The following is a 16297-nucleotide window of genomic DNA, read 5'->3' on the forward strand; positions in this document are numbered from 1 at the left end:
AGTAGTACTGAGTGTCAGTGAATGCAATGAGTAATACTAAATGAGCAATATGGTAATAATAATTAACTAACTGCATTGACTTATTTGGTCTGAAGATTATCCACCTTCAAAATCACCATCATTTTCTATAGTTTCAGAGTTATCTGCCAATGATAATGTTTCAGTCAAATCATGTATGTCACATAGCCACAGTATATCACCTGCAGCAAAAAGAAAAAAAATCTCCATCATCCAGAAACAACCATAGATAAGTTAGTGATAAGAACCAGCAGATTACAAAAAGAAGTAATTGATGAAAAAATTGCCCGGTTTATTAATGCAACAAACTCTCGTTTCCTAATTGAGAACCCACACTTCATTAACATGGTTCAGTCATTAAGACCAGGATACAGTCTACCCAACAGAGCAGATGTCGCAGGCAAATTGCTGGATAAAGTGTATGAAAGAGAAATTGAGCAGTGTACAAAAGGACTAGAGGGTAAAATTGTTAACCTGATTCTTGATGGGTGGAGCAATGTCCACAATGATCCTGTTATATGTGCTTGTGTGACAACAGAAGAAGGGAATGTCTTCCTTACAGAAACAATTGATACATCAGGAAATGCACACACAGCAGAATACTTACAAAAAGTAGCAGTAAAAGCTATAACAAACTGTGGGAAAAAGAATTCAAATGTCTAGTATGCAGCTTGGTCACAGACAATGCTGCAAATGTATCCAAGATGAGAAGAAATTATTTGGAAGAGAGTCCCAAGCTAATAACATACAGTTGCAGTGCTCATTTGATGCACCTCCTAGCCAAAGACTTCAGTGTCCCAGAAATAAAGGCTAATGTTGTTGAAATGGCAAAATACTTCCATAACAATCACTTTGCAGCAGCTGCTCTGAAAAAAGTGGGAGGAACCAAGCTAACTCTCCCACAGGATGTGCGATGGAACTCAGAAGTGGACTGTTTTGAGCACTATATCAAGAAATGGCCTAATCTGATGACAGTTTGTGAACAAAATCGTGAAAAAATAGATGGCACCGTCACAGCCAAAGTTCTCAACACTGGGCTTAAGAGAAATGTTGAACACATGCTGAGTGCCCTGAAGCCTATTTCTGTAGCCTTGAACAAAATGCAGGGAAACATCTGTTTTATTGATGACGCTGTTGAAATTTGGAAGGAACTGAGTCAGATCTTAAAAAGAGAAATATGCAATGACAGAGTTAAATTACAAGCATTAAAAAAACGAATGGGACAAGCACTATCTCCAGCTCATTTTCTTGCAAATATTCCCAATACTCGGTACCAAGGTCAGACCTTAACTGCTGAAGAAGAGGAGTTGGCTATGACATGGACGTCCAGCAATCATCCCTCCATAATGCCAACTATAATAAACTTCAGAGCTAAGGGTGAACCATTCAAGAAATATATGTTTGCTGATGATGTTTTAAAGAAAGTCACACCAGTGGACTGGTGGAAGTCACTTAAGCACTTGGATTCAGAGACTGTTGAAGTGATTATCTCACTTTTAACAGCAGTAACTTCTTCTGCCAATGTAGAAAGAATATTTTCTTCCTTTGGACTAATTCATTCCGAATTGAGAAATCGTTTGGGACCTGAAAAAGCAGGAAAGCATGTTTTTCTTTTCCAGACCATGAACAAACAAGAAAATGAAGGTGAAGACGACTGACTTAGCCACAGAAGCCAATATTTTAAGTTTCTCATGTTGACCTGGCTGACATACTCGATTACATTTTTGTTGTTTTTTTTAATGTCATTTAACTATTTTAATTAAAAACAATTTTAACAAAAACAAACCTGATTTTAAAAAACTTGAATGTTTACATTCAAAAATTCATATGCTTGTTTTGTTAAATTATGTTTGCTGTTGAAGAAAAAAAAATCCAGAATACATAATGTTGTTGTTTTAGTTAACTAAAACAATTTAAATTCTGACTGATGATATTCTCCTCCTAATACAGCATGGCAAGAAAATCCTCCAAATATTAATGATTAACCTGTTGAATTGGAGATAGTTCACCTCCCAATGACTTCATAAATATCTGCTTCAGTTACCTTTGGTAAATGAAATAACCAAACAATCATTCATTTTCTGATATAGCTGTAAAACTAATCTGAAAAGTTTTCAAAATAAATCACTTTTAAAATGTATAGCGTGTACCTTCTAAAAATGAAACCCACATCTATCTCTGAGTTGTGAAGAATATAAATTAAGGTTATAACAACCAACAAGAATGCACTTTTATGTAGAAATCCATGATTAAATTGTATCTTCCTGACTAGTGATTTAAATCAAATCCACCGTGCTTGAGAAGTCTATAAACAGTTCTCAGGGTGAAAAAGAAAGTCACTGTCCACACTAGGGAAATCATTCTAGAACTGCAGTAAGCAATAACTATAACACGGACAGATCCTATATGATAAAATAATCTGACTCGAGCAAGCTGGCTCAGACTCTGGGTGGAGAAATTATTCTGTTTTTTACATTCCCTGATATTGAGAACACAGATTCAAGCCGAAACCTCAATAAATATTTCCTTGGTGCTGAATATCCTAAGATAAATTTTGGCTTGGTGTTCACAAGAACTAAGTATGCATCCATTTCACTGAAATTTTTCCCCTTAAATCAAACTAATAACTTCTCAAGCTACATTCTTCTTGCTTTGCCTATTTATAAATTTCAAATATTGCCAATGGAAATATTTTTTCCTTGGTTTGTGTGTACACAGGAAAAAAATCAACATTTACCAACATTTAGTGATAAAAATCCAGTTCTTCCAAGCCTAAGCCTAACAGCTTTAAACTTAATAGAGGCTAAATCATAATATACTGATTGTCATCTTGGGACATGACATGACGTACATCAACATACCATGGATTAAACATTACATTTGGCAGGTAGAGTTGCATTTCTCATTCTGTGACCATTGAGTAGCCCCTACATCAACAGTATGCTGGCAATCAGCTCAAAGAAGAATAAAAAAGCCAGTAGTTTGTAAAACTCAAGGTGGTGTTTCTGTTTTTTAGATCCAACTAATTCATGAGGAACTCACTACTGACTTCAGGAAAGTCTAAAATTAATTAATTTGATATGCCATCAATATCACTGAACATTATGAGCAACAAAATTGATAGAGAAGGATTCCAGGAATATAAATTAGCCTTCAAAACATATGTATTTTGAAAAACCTGCTAAACGTCATAATTCTGTTCCACCACAGATATAACAGCTATAAAGAGATCACAGCAAAATAACATCAAGACCAAAGTAGAAGTTCCTGAATGCTTACCTGTTCCAAATAGATATCCACACTGCCTCCAGATGTTGAGCTAATGGAAGCAACAGCCAGGAGTGGATGAACAGGGTGCCAAGTTATGTGGGAAGGGGACCCAACTGAATCAGGGACTTCTATTCTGTGACCAACATACAAAGCCATAGTGACATACACAGTCCTAGGCAGTGTTCAGATCTCTGCAAGGAAAAAACAAACACACATACATTTCTAACAGTCAGTTTAAACTAAGAACTAGGCAAAATTGAAGAAACATATTGCCCTCTTCACTGTACTATGGTGAAAATAAAAAAAGTGAAAATGACATTTTGGTACAACCTTTAGGAGCACAGAAATTTCCATATTGAAATAGTCCAGTGGTCCATGTAGGCCAGTATCCTGCCTCCAGCAGTGGCCTGTACTGGATTATTTCAAAGGAAACTGAACAATCCAGAATTTCCCTACCAGCTTTACAACACACCATGGATTAAACATTACTTCATGTCCAAAGATGACCATCAGTATATTATGATTTAGCCTCTATTAGGCTTGGAAGGATTAGATTTTTATCACTGAATGTTGATAAACGTTGATTTCCATAGGCGTGCACAGCACATTTCATTAGGGTGTGCATCCCAGGAGCCCCCACCCCACCCAAGTCCCACCCCATCCACTCCTTCCCACTTTTCACCCCCTGACTTCCCTGCTCAAAACCACCAACCCCGGCTGCTCCTTGTCCCCTGACTGCCCCCTCCTGGGACCCTGCCCCTATCTAAGCCACCATGCTCCTTGTCGTAGAATATAAGGGTAGGAAGGGACCTCAGGAGGTCATCTAGTCCAACCCCCTGCTCAAAGCAGGACCAACACCAACTAAATCATCCCAGCCAGGGCTTTGTCAAGCCTGACCTTAAAAACTTATAAGGAAGGAGACTCCACCACCTCCCTAGGTAACGCATTCCAGTGCTTCACCACCCTCCTAGTGAAAAAGTTTTTCCTAATATCCAACCTAAACCTCCCCCACTGCAACTTGAGACCATTACTCCTCATTCTGTCATCTGCTACCACTGAGAACAGTCTACATCCATCCTATTTGGAACCCCCTTTCAGGTAGTTGAAAGCAGCTATCAAATCCCTCCTCACTCTTCTCTTCCGCAGACTAAACAATCCCAGTTCCCTCAGCCTCTCCTCAGAAGTCATGTGTTCCAGTCCCCTAATCATTTGTGTTGTCCTCCACTGGACTCTTTCCAATTTTTTCACATCCTTCTTGTAGTGTGGGGCCCAAAACTGGACACAGAACTCCAGATGAGGCCTCACCAATGTCAAATAGAGGGGAATGATCACATCCCTCGATCTGCTGGCAATGCCCCTACTTATACAGCCCAAAATGCCATTGGCCTTCTTGGCAACAACGGCACACTGTTGACTCATATCCAGCTTCTCATCCACTGTAACCTCTAGGTCCCTTTCTACAGAACTACTGCCGAGCCATTCGGTCCCTAGTCTGTAGCGGTGCATAGGATTCTTCCATCCTAAGTTCAGGACTCTGCACTTGTCCTTGTTGAACCTCATCAAATTTCTTTTGGCCCAATCCTCTAATTTGTCTAGGTCCCTCTGTATCCTATCCCTACCCTCCAGCGTATCTACCTCTCCTCCCAGTTTAGGGTCATCTGCAAACTTGCTGAGGGTGCAATCTACACCATCCTCCAGATCATTTATGAAGATATTGAACAAAACCAGCCCCAGGACCGACCCTTGGGTACTACGCTTGATACCATCTGCCAACTAGACATGGAGCCATTGCTCACTACCCATTGAGCCCGACAATATAGCCAGTTTTCTATCCACCTTACAGTCCATTCATTCAGCCCATACTTCCTTAACTTGCTGCAAGAATACTGTGGGAGACCATATCAAAAGCTTTGCTAAAGTCAAGGAACAACACGTCCACTGCTTTCCCCTCATCCACAGAGCAAGTTATCTCGTCATAGAAGGCAATTAGATTAGTCAGGCATGACTTGCCCTTGGTGAATCCATGCTGATTGTTCCTGATCACTTTCCTCTCCTCTAAGTGCTTCAGAATTGATTCCTCGAGGACCTGCTCCATGATTTTTCCAGGGACTGAGGTGAGGCTGACTGGCCTGTAGTTCCCAGGATCCTCCTTCTTCCCTTTTTTAAAGATTGGCACTACATTAGCCTTTTTCCAGTCGTCCGGGACCTCCCCCGATCGCCATGAGTTTTCAAAGATAATAGCCAATGGCTCTGCAATCACATCCGCCAACTCCTTTAGCACCCTTGGATGCAGCGCATCCAGCCCTATGGACTTGTGCTCGTCCAGCTTTTCTAAATAGTCCCGAACCACTTCTTTCTCCACCGAGGGCTGGTCACTTCCTCCCCATGCTGTGCTGCCCAGTGCAGTAGTCTGGGAGCTGACCTTGTTCGTGAAGACAGAGGCAAAAAAAGCATTGAGTACATTAGCTTTTTCCACATCCTCTGTCACTAGGTTGCTTCCCTCATTCAGTAAGGGGCCCACACTTTCCTTGACCACCACCTTGTTGCTAACATACCTGAAGAAACCCTTCTTGTTACTCTTAACATCTCTTGCTGGCTGCAACTCCAGGTGTGATTTGGCCTTCCTGATTTCACTCCTGCATGCCCAAGCAATATTTTTATACTCTTCCCCAGTCATTTGTCCAATCTTCCACTTCTTGTAAGCTTTTTTTTTGTGTTTAAGATCAGCAAGGATTTCACTGTTAAGCCAAGCTGGTCGCCTGCCATATTTACAGTCATATTGTCCTGTGACTACCGCCTCCTGAGACCCCCCCACTCTAACTGCCTCCCTAGGACACTACACTTACCTGTCCCCTGACTGCCCTGACCCTTATCCACACCCCCGGCCCCAGACAGACCCCCTGGGACTCCCACACCTATCCAACCACTCCCCGCCCCCTGACAGGACCCCCAGAACTCCTGACCCATCCAACTCCCCCTACTCCCTGCCTGCCCCAACCCCTCTCCACACCCCCGCCCCAACAGGTCCCCCCCAGAACCTCTAACCCATCCAACTCCCCCTGCTCCTTGTCCCCTGACCTCCCCCTCCAGAGGCCCCACCCCCAATTACCCCCCAGGACTCCACCAACTATCCAACCCCCCGTCCCGACTGCTCCGACCCCTAGCCTCACCCCCGCCCCCTGAGAGGCCCCCTGGGACTCCCACGCCCTATCCAACACCCCCGTTCCCTGTCCCCCACCAACCCCCCCGGCCCAGCCCCCTTACCGCACCACCGCTCAGAACAGAGTCCCCACCAAATCCCACCCTGTCAGGGTTCCCTCCCTGCTCTGAACTCTAGGGTACAGACGTGGGGACCTGCATGAAAGACTCCCTAAGCTTATTCTACCAGCTTAGGTTAAAAACTCCCCAGGCACAAATTCTCCTTTGCACCTTGGGTTTAAGTAACGCTGCCATCACCAAGTGACTTTAACAAAGAACCAGGTAAAAGGACCACTTGGAGTTCCTCTTCCTCCAGCAATCCCCCCAAGCCCTTACACCCCCTTTCCTGGGGAGGCTTGAGAATAATATCCTAACAAATTGGTTACAAAATGATCAAAGACCCAAACCCCTGGGTCTTGGAACAATGGAAAAATCAGTCAGGTTCTTAAAAGATGGATTTTATTTAAAGAAAAGGTAAAAGAATCACCTCTGTAAAATCAGGATGGTAAATACTTTACAGGGTAATCATATTCAAAACACAGAGGATTCCCCCCTAGGCAAAACTTTAAAGTTACAAAAAAACAGGATAAACCTCCTTCTAGAAAACGGAAAATTCACAAGTTGAAAACAAAAGGTAATCTAACGTGCTTTGCCTTATTTACTTACTCTTTTTGTAATATCAGAGACTTGTACAGGATGGTTTACAGGAGAAGGAGTTTTTTTGACCTGATGCTTCTCTGCTTTCCCCAGAGAACACACCACAAAGCCAGCCTCCTCCCACCCCCCTACCCCCCAAGATTTGAAAGTAACTTTTTTCCCCATTGGTCAGGTACCAACCAGGTTATTTGAGCTTCTTAACCTCTTACAGGTAAGGAGGAATTCTAGGCTACCCTTAGCTGTATGGTTATGACACACCCCTTGGACATCTTCTTGACCAATGACGTGATGGCACTTATGAGGCAGGTGCAAAGAGCGCCAACCAAGCTGGAGCGCAGTGGTGGAAGAGCGCTATGACTGACGTAAGTCAACAAAGGTCACGTGTAGCGCTGGGGAGGCAGTGATTGGCTGGGCGGGCCCGGGCAGACAGGGGGGTCAAGGGGGGGGTCATGGGAGCAGCGCGGGGTTCGCTGTGTGACACAGTTACAACAACTTTGTGCAGCTGCTGGGGAAGTTTGTACATGCAACAAATACATCCTGCGCGGGCGGGCAGGGAGGGGACTTTGGCACCAGGGTGGCAGGTTTGTAGAAATTTTGGTGGTGCCCAGAACCCGCCCCAACAAACTCCGCCCCCCACCTGCCCAAGGCTCTGGGAGGGAGTTTGGGTGAGGGAAGTCTGGAGTGCAGGCCCTAGGCTGGGGCAGGGGATTGGGGTGCAGGCTCTGGGAGGGAGTTTGGGAATGGGAAGGGGTGCAGAGGTGAGGGGTATGGGATGAGGGCTGTGGGGTGTGGCTGCAGATGAGGGGTTTGTGGTGTTGGAGGGGGCTCAGGGCTCTGGCAGAGGATTAGGGTGCGGGGGGATGAGGGCTCTGGCTGGGACTGGGGATAAGGTGTTTGGGGTGTTGGAGGGGCTCAGGACTAGGGTAGAGGGTTGAAGGTACAGTGCGGGGGTGAGAGCTCTGGCTGGGGGTGTGCGCTCTCGGATGGGGCAGGGCGAGGGATGAGTTTGGGGTGCAGGCAGGCTGCTCCGGGACAGGGGCCAGAGAGGAGGACTCCCCCCAGCCCTTTCCCTGCAAGCAGCAGTGAGCTCGGGGGGAGGAGCCTCCCAGGTCCAGGAATCTCCCTCACCTCCCCCGTGGTGGGTGCTGGGGGGTGCTGCGTGCGCCTCCTCCCCTGCTGTTGCCCCTGAGTGTAGCCTCACTGGGGGTGAGGGATGGGGCTGCCTCCTTGTCCAGCATAGGGCAGGAGCAGTGACTGTGGGCGGGGCGGCCCCCTGTGCTGGTGGAGGATCCCGCTGGAAAAGGGAAGGGTCTGAGGTGGAAGGGCAGGTTCAGAGTCAGTGTTCCCTGGCAGTCGAGATGGAGGATACTAGGACCCTGCAGCAACTGTTGCTGCAGGGAGGCAGCATGGAGCTGCACAGAAGAGGCAGGGATGCTCTGCTCCAGGGCCTGGAGAGGTGTGTGGGGGCAGCAAGAGGAGAGGACGGGGAGGTGCGGGGGGGCAGCAGGTGGGCCGGGGGGACACCCAGCCCCATATATTGGTGGAGCTGGGCCCCTGGGCCGACTCCACTCACTTGGTGCTGCTGGGGTCAGCAGCGCAGCAGCGATGTAAACACAGCTCCGCTGCCATCGCTGCCTGCAACTGCTGCAGCCTCCTCCTCTTCCTCCTCCCCACCCCGAGCCTCCAGCAGGGGAAGGGGGAGGAGCAGCCTTCCCAGCCAGAGCTCAGGGCATTAGGGTGTGCCTGGGCACACCCGGCACACCCCATGCGCACACCTATGTTGATTTCCCTGTATACACACACCTAAACAGAGGCAGCAAAATAGGCAGCAGAGACCAACCCCTGCTCCCTCCCAATACAGTACAGTATTGTGTTAAACGTAAACTACTAAAATATAAAGGGGAAGTTTTTTTTATTTTAAATTTACAAGGTAAGGAAATTGTTTCTGTGCTTGTTTCATTCAAATGAAGATCGCTAAAAGCAACATTTTTCTTCTGCATAGTAAAGTTTTAAAGCTGTATTAACTCAATGTTCAGTTGTAAGATTTTGAAAGAACAACATAATGTTTAGTCCAGAGTCACGAACATTTCAGAGTTATGAACAACCTCCATTCCTGAGGTTCCATAACTCTCAGGTTCTACTGTACATTCTTTCACGCATTCCAGTAAAATAGGATGGACACTGCATCATCTACTACAGGAATTTCCACTATCCATAGCTGTGGAATTGGAGTCTCAAGAGATTAAGGCTTAAAAACATATTCACAGTAACCAGTCAAACAGAAGGAGTAATTCACAGTAACCAGTCAAACAGAAGGAGTAATGGTCTCAAGTTGCAGTGGGGGAGGTTTAGGCTGGATATTAGGAAAAACTTTTTCACTAGGAGGGTGGTGAAACACTGGAATGCATTGCCTAGGGAGGTGGTGGAATCTCCTTCCTTAGAAGTTTTTAAGGTCAGGCTTGACAAAGCCCTGGCTGGGATGATTTAATTGGGTATGGGTCCTGCTTTTGAGCAGGGGGTTGGACTAGATGACCTCCTGAGGTCCCTTCCAACCCTGATATTCTATGATTCTATGAGAATACAGAACACACAGTGTTTGCCTCTCCAGGCTTCTGTTGTTATAATTGTACAAATTAGCAACCACTTAGCAACTTCTATTTTAGTTAAAAAATAAAAAGCAGTAATAAAAATATATAAACTGAAAAAAACATGGCATAAGGATATAAATTTTGGACTTGGACATACATTGTCGGCTATTAAGCAGTCTTTACAAAAATTATAATTTGATTAGGCTAATCAATATTGCAAAAAAGTTGATTCCAGTGCTTATTCTGAAGAAATTATCTTTATTAGGAATTAATTTGTAGTGAAATTCCTCCTGTGCAAACCCATACATACTAGCTTTAACAACATTACACATCTGCAATGTCTGTCTCAGAATCAGCAAGAAAACATGCTCTATCTGTCACAACATATGCTATATATAGACAACAGGAGTCTGGCATATGTGATTTTACTTCAGGGTACAAAGACTGTACGGTAGAACACCAGATCGTTCTTTATTCTTCACAGCAGCAGCAAAACATTAAAATGTTTGCAGACAAATCAACACAAATGTAGTGTTGCTCCAAAACTCTGAACTGCTGAGCTACAGCAGGAGCTGGGGACAGATCCCAGAACCTTCATGAGTTCAGCAAGATTAAGTATATGAGTAAAGCCTCCTTGCAGAGTAAATGTTTCAGGATAAAATCTTTGGCTCCTGCTAATAGGTTACTGCATGCTCTCAAGAATAAAATTAAAGGAAGGAGAGAACCCAGGCAGACAGAGTGGGAGATGGACCCATCTTGTGCTAGTGCAGAGAAGCTGAGAGATGGTAGTCATTGATAAAATTCAATGCGATTTCAGGCATTAAGCTGAGATGTATGTCTGAAATATTTGTAAAATACACAACAACAATGAATAACCCTTCCCGCCTAATCCCTCCTGCACCCCTTCTCCCCAACCCCCTTCTGCAGCCCCTTCTTCCCTAATCCATGTAATCCATCCTTCATTGTCTTGTATATATTTGAGGTTCTATGCCCCTTCTCCCCAACCCCTCCTGAGCCCCTCAACCCTGTACTCCCTTCTCCCCAACCCCTCCTGCACCCTTTTTACCTAACCCCTGCACTCCCCTCCTGTAGCCCAACCTCTGTATTGTACCCCCTTTGCCCCTAACCCCTGCACCCCCTCCTGCACCCACATGGGGAAACTGACCTGGATGCACGGACCGGCTAGCATTGCTGTTCGCTGACACCTCCGACGCTGCTCCTCCATGCCCCACCCCAGAAGCTGTGAGGGAGGGAGCAAGGAGCAATGCCCAGCACTCCCTACATCCAGGTCACTTTCCCCACGTGGGCTGCGTAAGGGGAAAGCAGCAGCTTCTAATGCTTGCCTCACAGCACAGACCAGGTGGGCAAAGGACCTGGATGCAGCAAGCCATGCCATTGCTCCTCACCCCCTGCCCCAACCCCAGGGGGGCATGGAGGAACTTGGGGGGAAAGAAGTATCTGTGCGTCACCACTTGCTGGAGTGCTGGAACCATTTGTACAGTGGGGGTGCATAGAGCCATTGAAACAAACTGTAAACCCTGAAAATAATGGAAACCACTTCAAGCCAGGGGGTGCAGCAGCATCCCTAGCACCCGTAGTTGCAGCACCTATGCTGCTCTCACATTACTGAGAGATGTAACCATAGGCGCCAACTTCTCTTGGCGCCGGTGGGTGCTCGCACCCTCCGCCCCGACTCCACCCCTGCCCTGCCCCCATTCCAACCCCTTCCCCAAAGTCCCTGCCCCAACTCCACCCCCTCCCTGCCCCTATTGGGCTCCTTCCCCCAATCCCCGCCCCGACCCTGCCTCCTCCCCTGAGTGCGCCACATTCCGCTCATCCCCCTCCCCCCCAGAGCTTGTTACACTGCAAAACAGCTGTTTCACGGCAGCAAGCACTGGGAGGAGAAGCAGGGACACGATGCACTCAGAGGAGGAGGCGGAAGTGATCTGGGGCGAGGAGCTCCCGGTGGGTGCAGAGCACCCACCAATTTTTCCCAGTGGGTGCTCTAGCCACAGAGCACCCACAGAGTTGGCGCCTATGGACATAACTATACCAATGTAAATTCCTAGCGTAGACCAGGCCTAACTGTGTTAAGGTATATACCCCTGACTTTCTCCTCAGAGTACATTCTGTGGTATCTGAGTGCCTGGCTGTAGATAACAGATTTCTTGGTGTGTTTGGGGTGGTTACTGGCTCTTTGAAGGAAGGTGTGGTGATCCGTCGGTTTCTTGTATATAGCTGTATGTAGAGTTCCATTGTTGAAGTGTACATGTTGAAGTGTATCATGGTGTACAGGAAGTTGATGCTAGTGGTGTTGTAGAGAGAGTTTAATGGAATGGGGGGAGGAGTTGTAGTGGAAATCTATAAGGGAGTTTAGGTCATCTGTGCAGAGGATGAAAATATCAATGTAGCTCAGGTAAATCATTGGCTTCATGATGCATTTGTCCAGAAATTCTTCTTCAAAGTTGCCCATGAAGAGGTTAGTATTTTAGGGAGCCATCCTAGTACCCATTGCTGTTCCCCGGGTATAAGCAAAGTGTTTTGTTGAACGTAAAATTGTTATGTGGGAGGATTATATAGAGGAGTCGGTGATGTGTTTGGGCTGGATATCTGAGGGTTCTTCATTGTCTTGTATATATTTGAGGCAGGCAGTGACCCCATTATTGTGAGGTATGTTGGTGTATAGGAAGATGATATGCTTGGTGGCAAGGATGGTGTTCTGAGGGAGGTTGTTAATGTTGCAGAGTTTCTGGAAAAGTTAGTTGTATCACAGAGGAAGCTGGCCCTTTGTGTGGTAAGTGGTTTGAGGATGGTTTCTAGGAGTCCCTATATTCCTTCAGTAAGAGTGTCATGGCCAGATATGATGGGTCTGCCTGGTTCCACTGGTTGCATATCTTGGGAAGCTCATATAAGTCCCTGCGGTGGGTCAGTGGGGGATGAGCTTGTAGAGGTTCTCTTGTAGTTATTTGGGGAAGGATTTGATGATATCCTTAAATTCCTGGGTAAATTGTGGTGTAGGATGTTCTTTGAGTTATTTATAGTAGACGTATTTAGCTTTTACTCGTGTCACAGCTAAATACATTTCCCAGACCTAAAGAAGAGCTCTGTGTAAGCTCAAAAGCTTGTCTCTCTCACCAACAGAAGTTGGTCCAATAAAAGATATCACGTCACCCACCTTGTCTCTCTACTATCCTGAGACCAATATGGCTAAAACAACACTATATATATTCCAAAAGGCATACACTGTAGTTAAAATCTAGTTAAACATAAATGTGAAATCCTTGCAGATTTGGTGGTATTACCAGGTAATTTTAGAGCCAGCCCCCAGCAGAGGACAATCCTAGTTTCTCTCTGAATCCCTACATGAAATTGCCATAATAAGCCTACTTATATATTTAAATAACTAGACCACGGTATTGAGTCAAAGCTCTAAAACCACACTAATGTTGCTTGCTGTAAACCTGGTAAATGAGATATCCACACATTCACTGAAGCATCAAACTTCTGATTTTGTAGCTTTGCCTCTAAAGATCCAGAAGTGTCTACCCCTTCAAACTTACCATACCTAAGAAACATTTTCAGACAAAAGGCCAGATTGTCTTTCATTGCTGTAAGTTCCAGCACTTTTTATTTTTTGCAAAGCCTCAAACAAGAGAGCCTCTCCTTGGAAAGTTAGAGACTTCAGTCACATGGGTGATTAAATCCATCATGAAACACAACATCTACGAATATGCCAGTCTTTATCTCCTTAAGAATCTCCCAAACCCAGGCTACACTAGCCCCATAACATTTTCTTAAATATATTTTAAGTGAGTAGCAGCCAAATAGTATTTTAATCATTGTCTTCAGAGCTCTGGCCTAAGTATAAATCCAAAATATACAGGGAATACTTCTGAAATACCACCAAGGTGTCCCAAAAGTGCTTCAAGAACTTGGAGTTGAAGTACTCTTTTGGGACTTTGGCTCTCAATGGGTCTCCATTCAGACACAGCAGTCTATGTCTATAAGTCTATATATACTCTTTCAACACACTTAATCATTAGAATCTGCATGCCTTCCAGTAGTTCATTAAGCAATCTGAGTAACATTTTTCACGTGAGGTTTGTTCTCTCTCTCTCTCATATATCCTAGAGATAATTGTGTACGCAGTGGAACATTTTGTTTTGGTAGGGTTTTGTTTTGGAACTTTAAATAGCAACATGTCTTTCAAAATAAAAATCAAACTTCTGAAGAGAGAGGGAGAATTTTTTTTTTTTTTGAGATCCAGATTCGCAAATTTTTGCAATGCATAAAAACAAACCAGCATGCCATTTGAACAGTCCTCATCCACAGCTGCACCATCTAGATTCAGGCAAAACAATTACAATTACAGTTCTTCTGCCCTGAACTCCACAACTCCTAAAGATGTTTATATTCCATGTGTGATACTATCAGCTACCCCAGATTCCAAATCAACAATGGTTTGCCCTCCTGCTCAGTTACATACCTGTCAATGAATCCAGCAGCAAATACAATAATAAACAATAAACAATAAATCTTTTCCCAGATTCTTTTCTGGGACACTTCCCTCAGAAACTCTGCAATTACCTCTATAAAGTCTCTCCGTGGATGCATCTCTCCCCTGTACCATTATTTTTAATTTTTTAACAAACTCTAAAACTGTTTGAAATATTATATATGAAAAAAATGTACAAAATCAAGCTATATTACACAAGTGACAGAAGTCAAAGATGTACACATTGCAGATAAAGGGAACAGATTTAAAGGCCAGGTTTCAAGGGACATTGTCAATATAAATTCGGTTTTAAAAAAATTCTCTTACCCATTTAATAATCTAAAGTTGTAAACTTTAAAGTGAAAAGAACTGTAAAAGTCGAATTTAGGCCCTCAGCCTACAATGGACTCCATGTGGGCAGAATCCATTCATCTTCACCAAAAGAGACTGGCCAATTTCTCCCCCCTCTAAATCCCCCCAGTTTATTTATTAGTTCTAATTTTTCTGTTCAGATTACTTATTAAAATGTACAGCAACAAAGACGCATCACATAAGTAAACAAGTCAAATGGACAGTAAAACAAACAGAAAAAGAAAATATTTTACAAACAAACTGGAAAAATATTTTAAAAACCTTGATTATGATTAAGTATAAGATTTGATTCCACAACAGGCATCTTCAAGATCACTCCCTTCCACTACAATAAAAGATCTGACCCTTAACTGCAAGTTTCTTAAGCTCCCTCAATGGCTGCCTTCTCCAATTTATAGCTCATACTCACTACGTTGGTGCTTCGTGCGTTTCTCTTACAACCCGAGGAGACTCTCCAAGACTTTCAAGTGTGATGGCCTGGGTATGTTTATTATGTGGGCATTAAATTCCAGGTGGCAAGAAGCTGGGTGAAAATGTATTCGGTCGGTGCTGCAGACTCCGACAGCGCTGTAACGCAGGCAGTATGTAGTGTAACAAACTGCTATTGGCAGCAAATTATGTCAGATAGTTTTTCACACTTCATCGGACTGGAGGGCAAAAGACCCTCGCGCACACACAGGTTTCGAAGGCTAAATTGGGCCCATTACCAGACCCCGAGCCCCCTCCCCTCCCGAACAGACTAGAAGCCCGAACCGGATCCTGCACTCCGCCAGCAGGACGGGCCCGGCCCCCGCACTGGCCCCGTCAGGACGGGCCCGGCGCCCGAACAGCTTCTCGTAGAGATAGGGGGCAAAGCAGCGGCACGCCCGGCCGTTCTCTGAAGCCTGGAGCCCGCGACCCCTCTGTCCGCGCCCCGCAGTTCTACGCACTCTTACCCGCCGCTAGCAACAGCGCAGATGGCCCCGTGCGAGGGGGCAAGGACCCGCTGAGGCCTGCGTGGCTGCCTCTAGACCTCCACTTGCACCGAGATGCTTAGCGTTACCCCTGACAACGGCGGAGCCCCAGCCACGGAAACCGCCGAACCTGCCCACCGGGGAAACCGAACGGTCACGGAAACGCCCGGCCTAAACCGAACGGTCACGGAAATCGCCGAAGCCAAAAGCTGAAGAACGCTTTCACCGCTGCGGGAATGGTGCTGGCCCTTTAAATCGATGAGTTGGCAGTCCACGTGCAGTGTGTGCCACCGCCTGTCCTGTCTCGCCCCCAGGAGTCCTGCTACTCCAGACTGGTGTTGTTCCCCCACCCTCTAACCTGCTACTGACCTTACCCCCTCTCTGTTCACCTGCACTTCTGCCTTGACACTTCTCCCCAGCCCCAGCTGACAGTCATAGAAATTCAGGGTTGAAAGGGACCTCAGGAGGTCATCTAGTCCAACCCCCTGCTCAGCAGGACCAATCCCCAATTTTTGCCCCAGATACCAAATGGCCCCCTTAAGGATTGAACTCACAACCCTGGGTTTAGCAGGCCAATGCTCAAACCACTGAGCTATCCCTCCCCCTGACCGAATCACTAGTCTCAGGTCCATCTTTAGGCATACGCAACATACGCAGCTGCATAGGGCACCATGAAATTTGGGGCACCAAGTTGCCCCAAATTTCATGATGGCCCTAGGCAGCTGCGTGCTACATACGTGGCAGCC

At 45.6% G+C, this 16297-nt stretch overlaps 1 protein-coding gene across 4 annotated transcripts in view; it reads right to left on the bottom strand.

The window, feature by feature from the left end:
• Window positions 1-15661, bottom strand: part of IFT140 (intraflagellar transport 140) — a 258874-nt gene extending 243213 nt beyond the window's left edge. For 3 of the 4 annotated variants that reach the window (XM_084642124.1, XM_084642123.1, XM_084642121.1), the window contains exons 1-2: window positions 15534-15661; window positions 3298-3479 (exon numbers count right to left, since the gene is read on the bottom strand). In XM_084642124.1, coding sequence (XP_084498250.1) covers window positions 3298-3444 — 147 coding nt within the window. In that variant the 5' untranslated portion in view covers window positions 3445-3479; window positions 15534-15661. Of the gene's footprint in view, window positions 1-3297; window positions 3480-15007; window positions 15166-15533 lie in introns of all 4 variants that reach the window. The other variant, XM_084642122.1, reaches the window with a different exon arrangement.
• Between the last annotated feature and the right edge of the window lie 636 nt (window positions 15662-16297).

The sequence above is a fragment of the Lepidochelys olivacea genome (genome assembly GCF_965140295.1).
Source record: "Lepidochelys olivacea isolate rLepOli2 genome assembly, chromosome: 10".
Taxonomy (NCBI): Eukaryota; Metazoa; Chordata; order Testudines; family Cheloniidae; genus Lepidochelys; species Lepidochelys olivacea.